Source organism: Eleginops maclovinus, chromosome 11, assembly GCF_036324505.1.
Source record: "Eleginops maclovinus isolate JMC-PN-2008 ecotype Puerto Natales chromosome 11, JC_Emac_rtc_rv5, whole genome shotgun sequence".
NCBI lineage: Eukaryota > Metazoa > Chordata > Actinopteri > Perciformes > Eleginopidae > Eleginops > Eleginops maclovinus.
Window position 1 is genome coordinate 8,598,473 of NC_086359.1, and position 7,649 is coordinate 8,606,121.

A 7,649-nucleotide genomic window follows, 5' to 3' on the forward strand; every position below is an offset into this window, starting at 1 on the left:
TCCACTTTGGACAAAATAAGCAAGTCATCTTGAAGAAGGCCTTTTCACAGTCTGAAATCATCATCCTGAAATGTGTTGGCCTGGTCAGTAAAAAAAAAATGTACGGTAGTCAACATTATGTATGCAAAATTATTACATAACCTCTAGTTATGTTCAATAAAACTAATACACAGTAAGTGTATATAGCGTAATGACACCATTGATGGGCAAAACACTCTTTTTATAAATTCTAATCTTTGTCTGATGGTGGCGCTAGAGTGATTTTACAGGGTCGTTCAACTTGGTTTCTAAAGAGTCTAAATGTGCACAGAACATTTCATATATGCAACCTAATATAATTTGTTGTTGGTCAGACAAAAAAGCAAATACACAAATCACACGACCTCTCAAAATCTTCAGCAGAGCTAATGAGATAAATTGTTTAGCAGCAGCACAACAAACCAGGGTTTTATAGTGCTGTTGAAATTGTATTAGGTACATATGACAGAAAAACAGGTGGAAACAGAGGAGACCTTGTAGGGTAGGGTATAGTCATATTTGGTACTCTAGTGTGTATTCAATTGTCACAAAGTAGGACAGTGTTTTGTAAAGTAAAATATGTGTATATTAATGTGGCCCAGAACAATGCATTATCAGATACAATAAATAAAACATATTAACTGATTTAAAAGCCCTGGTCTGTTTATATATCTGGTAACAGTGGGTTGAATTAAAATACATTTTTCCTCAATATTGTCTTTTTCAAATGTAACTATATTGTAATAGTATGTACAATTTAGGGGGGTTAACCATTTTCTTGCACTGAACATGTGTCTGGGGTAGAGAGTGGAGTCTCACTGCTCTGAGGCCGTCATGCAGACCTGTTATATCTATGGGACCTGCAATCAGTAAGTGTACATATTGAAAAACACTGGCCTGCAAGCAATATTTAAATCAGTCTAATTATATTTAAAAAAAAATATATATATATATATATATATATATATATATGTCAACCTGAATTACTCTCAAATGTCCTCCTTTTAACTATAAAATGCTCTATTAAAAAACGTTGGCTTGAACTGTATGCAACTCTTAACTGGAGATGAGCACCATCATTTGCCAAAGAGAACTGTAAGCCCATTAAAATGACCCCCAACAAACATATCAAGCTGAGAAAAATACAAGCTTGGGTCCTAATATACAATTAAATGCTTTCAGCATGATTTGATGCTGATTGATCTGTTTACAATTTTTCACATTAGCCTATTAGGGACTGTGGGGTCATATACAAACATATATGTATCTTGTTGTAAAAGACTAATATAACACTGTGTGGTATAGTGACATTTCCTGAATAATTGTCTGACAATGAAAATCAGGGATTATAATGTAATTAAAAGGCAGGTCATTAACTCAATTGGTATTGTGTTTTCATTCTAAATCCTAGTCAAATGCTTTAAAATATCTTATAAAGTGCGTATTTATCCCGTATAGGATGAGCAAACGTGTCTGCTATGTGTTACACTTCAATACGCGATGTTTACATTATGCATTTTCAAAGTCATAATTTGCAAATAGGCTTACGTGTATTAAGGAGAATGCACAATGGAGGTGTTGGATGAAGAGGGGTGCAGCACACTCAACACAATTGCACAACATCTTACCACTTGTCTGTTCACTGACAACAAGCGCTCAACGTTTTCTCATTCATTTAACTTGCCTACTGTACAGTGTGCTCAACGTAGTGAATTCAATACTATGGCAAACACACTACACTACTACCAGCTCCAGCATGCTTGGACAGGAATATTTTTGTATCCACGCGCCTCGGAAAACTTCAGTGACGTTTCACAAAAGGTAACCAATCGAACCTCGTCTTCTATTAGGACAATGAAAAGCCCCCGTCCAATCAGAGCAGCGCTAGACTGGGCGCTGGCCAATGGGGTGAGAGCCCCGTCGAGAGTAATGTTAGAGAGCTGAAGACTGAAGACACTGCGTATCGCCTGTGTTCTCTCACATACAGCCATTGCAGAGCATTCAGATCCAGCGATAGTCCCTAGGTAAGTATCACACACGAAAATGTTAAGTGTTCGTAATGATGAAAATGATGATAACAATTTTAGTTGTCTCACTTATGTGTTTGCTATGATCGAATACATTATGTCTTACTGTTTGAAAATGATTTTTATTGCGAAGAAACGTTTAAAAACAACAAGAAAATAGCCGGCGTAAAGCAGGTAACATTACATTGCCCTGCCTGGGAGTATGGTCCAGACGCTCTTTAAAAAAAAAGGGAGAAAAGAATATTAACCTTGACTAAATTCGACGATAATATTCGATTTTGTTGAATATGAATAATTGTGTATATTGCTATTGTGTCATTGTTATAAAATGGAGTCGAATCAAACGGTAGATATCGCGTAAAAATTCAGGAATGTCTAGCGAACAACATCGTTAGCGACAATGGTAGAAAACTCACCGTTTGCTAGCCATTGCAGTGCATTGCAAAGCTGAACTGCTGTCATGTGAAGCCTGGAGAGCGTACGGGATTTTAATGCAAACATAACAATTTACAAAAACATGAGAAAAAGAAAGACCGTTTCAAAGTATATACGTCCATATGATTGTTTTATATAGTTCACCCGAGAAGACAGTGAAAAAATTACCTCACGATCTGCGCTTTTACTGTAATGGCTGACTGTATTCGCATTGGAGGCAAGGCAGCGAGGCTAGTGACAGAGGCGCAGTTCAGATCAACTTTTTATAACGGTGTTTTCTCGAAAAACAAACCGGTAACTATAAAATGTAACGACGGCAAAAGAAAGATAAATCTTTCGTGATTCCAACGGTGCTATTGCAATATTTTTCCGATTATGTTAAAGGGTTTAAATCGCGGGTTGAAATAGGTTGGTCGCCGCGGTCGCTCTGCCCTCTATTGCATGCAGTGCAATGGCTGTGCGTTGACACAAAGAGAAGGAGCCATATTCTCCATGTTAGTGGATGAAGACGAGCGGCCATTAGGAGCTCATAGAAACCAAGGCAGTAGCAGCCGCTCATAGACACAGTGCAGTCCCAATGTATTACTATACAAACCGGCTAGTGCAATAGGATTCAATCGGGGAAATATTTTGTCAAGATCGCTGGCTTTCCAGACATATTTGTCGAGTTGCAAAGCGAACTGAAGGGAGGGAGGAGATATTTGAGGGGGACTTTCTTTCATGAAGAAGGCATTCTCACAAAATGGAAGAAGAAATATTGCTGTCGTTGTTGACCTCCTTTTCCTCAACGAAAGCCTATGCGCCATTACTACTTCGGTCGACACAAGCTTTAACGGGGAGTTACAGTAGCATTTTGATGGGAAAATGCATAGGAAAAATTACAGTTTTTAACAGATCTGCAAATCTTGCGGAATTATTTCCAGAAAAAGAGAAAAGGAAGACTTATAATAGACTATTGTCAAATCACATCGAATTGCAGTTTGCGGTGTTTTAATATAAATAAATACGCTTTTATATGAAATTTGTGTCTTTTTTGTCTCAAAGTTATTTGTTGGCTAAAACATGATCATGAATGTTACAGGGGGTTCCAGACGGTCTTTTTTCATGGCAGATGAGACTTCAGGTTATTTTTTTTTCTCCAAAAACACGAGTCTTTTTGTCTTATGGAGCCAGATCCATCGTTATAGTCCCACTGAGGGCTGGGGTTTATATTATGCCGTTGCACTTGGGGAACTTTTGCACAACATGTGAAAGTGATATGGACCAAAGAGTGCATCCCAAGACGGAATAAATGCATTTATGGATGTTTTGGTGATTTTTATTCTTGAACACACAGCAGTGTATTAAGACGGTTTAAAAACACCTACATTGGAGTTGACAACTTTAGTTATATGAAAAGACCCCGGTACAGCTTAACATCACCAATAAAATGAAGTCATTTTTATCGCGTTAGCCCCGTCTTTTCCGGATGGCTTTATTTCAGCGGACTGTTTAAAGGGTCCTAACTTAGCGCAGTTTGACAGCAGGGAGGGCGGGTCACTTAAGTAGTGCCATCAATAACACCAGGGGTCAATGGAGAGACATAAACACGTTCCTATTGTATGGTATGGGTAACATGGTGGGTGGGTACATACCACCTGCTATGTATGATTAACAATTATAATAATTAATACAAAATAATATAAAAACAATTAATTATGTTTATAAATCTTTTTGTGAATTCAATTTGGGACATTTTTCACAACATCCCAGCTAGTGTTCCACTTGTTCCTTTTTCCATGGTACACATAACATAACGAATGTATACTTTGCATAAAAGCTAATCTATACCTTTGTTTTTAGATTCAACTGTTAAGATGGTGAAAGTGCCAGGAAAGCCAAGGGGCAAAATGTCCTCCTATGCCTATTTTGTCCAGACCTGTCGAGAGGAGCACAAGAAGAAACACCCTGAAGCTTCGGTGAACTTCTCCGAGTTCTCCAAGAAGTGCTCAGAGCGATGGAAGGTAAGATGAATGGACGATGTCCATTTATAAAATAATTAGTCAGATTATTACGTTTCAAATTGTTTTCTTCTAAATTGATTATTTGACCTTTTATCAAGTTAATTCAGGGGCAGGATGTTGATTGTTAATCTTGATTAGCTACACTTAGGTTGCAACATTGTGCAATAAGTAAATTATCCCAGACCTAGAAATCTGAGGTTTTAATTGAAGGAATATTCTGACAGTACAATCAGCAAGTTACTTCTCTTCTTCCAGACAATGTCTGCTAAGGAGAAGGGAAAATTTGAAGACCTGGCAAGGCAGGACAAGGTGCGTTATGAGAGTGAGATGATGAACTACGTTCCAGCCATGGGAGGCAAGAAGAAGAAGTTCAAGGACCCCAATGCACCCAAAAGGCCCCCGTAAGTACTGCATGTCATTAAATATTTTAAACTCTTGAAATAGAAATCTTTCTGCGGAACAAAACTAATCTGAATCATAAGCAGCTGACTTATGAAGACACAATGTGAATATTGTTGTACTGACAAGCTCATTTTTTCTTTCTAGATCTGCCTTTTTCATCTTTTGTGCGGAGTACCGCCCTAAGGTGAAAGGAGAGACCCCTGGTTTAACCATTGGAGATGTTGCCAAGAGGCTCGGTGAGATGTGGAACGGCACCGCTTCAGAGGACAAGCAGCCCTTTGAGAAAAAAGCAGCTAAACTGAAGGAGAAGTATGAGAAGGTAAATACACAGTGATCTGCTGTATGCAAATAGCACAAATGAAACTCCCACCAAGTGACTGTATGGGCAGACTTTAAATGTGTTTTCATTCATCCATCCCAGGACGTAGCAGCATACCGTGCTAAGGGCAAGACCGGTTGCAGTGCTGCCGCACCTGCAGCAAAAGCCCCGGCCAAGGTAGAGAAGAAGGAGGACGACGATGACGATGACGACGATGATGAGGAGGATGATGACTTTGATGATGACGATGACTAGTAGATGTGGAGTGACATGTGTAGTGGTCATTTTTCTTGTTTATAAAGCATTTAACCCCCTTGTACACACTTCACTTACCGAAAGAAATACATTAGTATCCAAGGGGTAGAAAAAAACAACAAAAAGGCTGTGTATATCAGTTGTTTTTATGCTGTACAGTTTTTTTCTCCTTTTTGTGTAGTTGACACTACACAAGTACCGTGTCTGTATCTTTCTGCCAGTCTTATTTTTTTCAGTGATAGTTCCTAGACCACTATCCTGCCTGGTACAGTGTAAAGGGGTGGGCTTACAGTATTTACCCTAGCTAGAGGTGCACAGCACATAAAAAAAGTTCTCAGTTAGATCTGGGTGTCTCTTCTTTTCCTTTTTCCTGTGTGTTTTTATTTTTAATGACGTTATCAAAATGGACGTATCACAGTTGTTTAACTGAACTTTATGTACCACTGTAATAGCAACAGTAAAAAAACGGCTTGTTTAATGTTGAAAATTAAATTGCTTCTGATGTCAATAAACATTTTTTTTAATAAGTCTGTTTAGTGATTGTATGTAGCGATAGCTCATTTCCTCCTTCAAAGGTCTGTTGGGGAAAACTTGCTCGTTTAAGTGAATGCAAAATTCCTCTGAGTCAAAGCTATAATATCCCTATTATAGAAGTAGTATTAGTATAAACAGTAACCATCTCAAACCAAATCCATATTCTGCAATGGAATACCAGCACTGGTAAATCAATGAAAACAATGAAAACAGCCTAGATGATTAAATATCATACAAACGTCTATGGGACCGATTATTCTCCCAAGTAAATGGTTTAAGACCTAAAGAGTAATTCATTTCCATTTGGAGGTGCGTGTTGTTTGCTAATTGCATTACTGTCTACTTGGTAGCCTAAAGAGAAATTGAATTAACAATGTGATGCTAAGAGATGGTTAAATGAGGAAAATGTCCAGGCCTTTATTAGCTTTCCCTAATATAACTGAACTAAAACATTTTAATGTATCATGCATGTTTAATGCTACCCTGATTCTATGCCAAGAAGCTGTGTGTTGAAGCTCCTTGCCTTGTGGAGGTACACTGACAGTTGTAGCATGATTGCTCTGCATGCATCACTAACTGTTCCTGTTTTATTTAGATACAGCTGCTTCATCTGTCACGTACTCCTATCCAGGGTAAAAAAAAAAAAAAAAGAAAAGGGAAAAAAAGCATTTATATAAGAAGGATTATGTGCTTTGAAAACCCAGTGACACAAGGATATAGCTGATGTGTACAAACCACTGCAGACCACAAATAAAAGGCACACACACAAACTGTACATTGTGCTGTCAAGTCCGCTTCCCCCATGGGAGAGACATATTCAGACGGGGGTTACCAACCTTCAGCCTGAGCATACAGATTCACAGAAATGAGCGGGGCAGCAGAGTGGGATCGGTGGTGTAAAACACAATGATGTATCTTCTTCTGTGCCGCCTGTCTGCTCACACATGCTATAATGCAAGCCTTGGCCTATATGATCCTTGTATCAATAAGACTAGAGGACAGGCAGACACAGGGCAGCAGCTGACCTCCGCACTGCTCTGATAAAGCCCAGCCGGTCCCTGAAGGTGACACAGCTTCTTGCTAACCCTGACCATTCCTCACTGATGAGGCTTGCTTTTCCTATTACATCTGAATCCACTGGGTGATGGCAGCCATGGGGAAATTTCCTTTAACCCCAACCTTGAGTCACATCATGGATGTGAGGTTGTCCTGAAAGATGCACCAAAAGCTAACTGTGGGCAAACACAACATATACAATTACCAAACATGTGATAGCTGCAAGCTACTCATTATTATTTCCCCACTCTTCCTGTGTGCAATGTGCAGCATGGCGTGCCTACAGTTACAACAGATCGAGGGAAGCAGTTGAAGTGTGTTTATACTCACACCCAGAGGATTGGCTCACTTCATACTGTAGTTGAGCATGCAGGATAAGGGGAAACTATGCTGGAACAGTTGCAGCGCCTCATGGCCCTCAGCTGTTGATCAGTGCCTGTACGGGCCTGTTCAGACCAGAAGTGCGCATATAGAGAGGGAGGTTTAGCTGCACAGCGCCACTGCCGGCTCCACAGCCCGTTAATCCAGCCATCTGGTGTCCGCTGCACACTGCGACCAAACAGCGGTCTCCGGTGACGCCTAGTGTTCAAATCCTGCAAC

At 39.5% G+C, this 7,649-nt stretch overlaps 1 protein-coding gene across 1 annotated transcript; it reads left to right on the plus strand.

Annotated features, from left to right (window-relative positions):
- Positions 1-1,810: 1,810 nt before the first annotated feature.
- Positions 1,811-5,986, plus strand: LOC134872561 (high mobility group-T protein-like). The gene is made up of 5 exons (XM_063895929.1): positions 1,811-2,042; positions 4,323-4,483; positions 4,739-4,884; positions 5,030-5,204; positions 5,307-5,986. The coding sequence occupies exons 2-5, from the start codon at positions 4,337-4,339 to the stop codon at positions 5,457-5,459; spliced, it is 621 nt and encodes a 206-aa protein (XP_063751999.1). The 5' UTR covers positions 1,811-2,042; positions 4,323-4,336; the 3' UTR covers positions 5,460-5,986.
- The last annotated feature ends 1,663 nt before the right edge of the window (positions 5,987-7,649 follow it).

What these genes read in the sequence shown, in the direction of transcription:
- LOC134872561 (XM_063895929.1), top strand. Translation starts at nt 4,337, where the DNA reads ATGGTGAAAGTGCCAGGAAAGCCAAGGGGCAAAATGTCCTCCTATGCC. An exon ending in AATGCACCCAAAAGGCCCCC is followed by an intron (nt 4,885 to 5,029) that starts GTAAGTACTGCA and finishes TTTTCTTTCTAG; the next exon opens with ATCTGCCTTTTTCATCTTTT. An exon ending in TGAAGGAGAAGTATGAGAAG is followed by an intron (nt 5,205 to 5,306) that starts GTAAATACACAG and finishes CATCCATCCCAG; the next exon opens with GACGTAGCAGCATACCGTGC.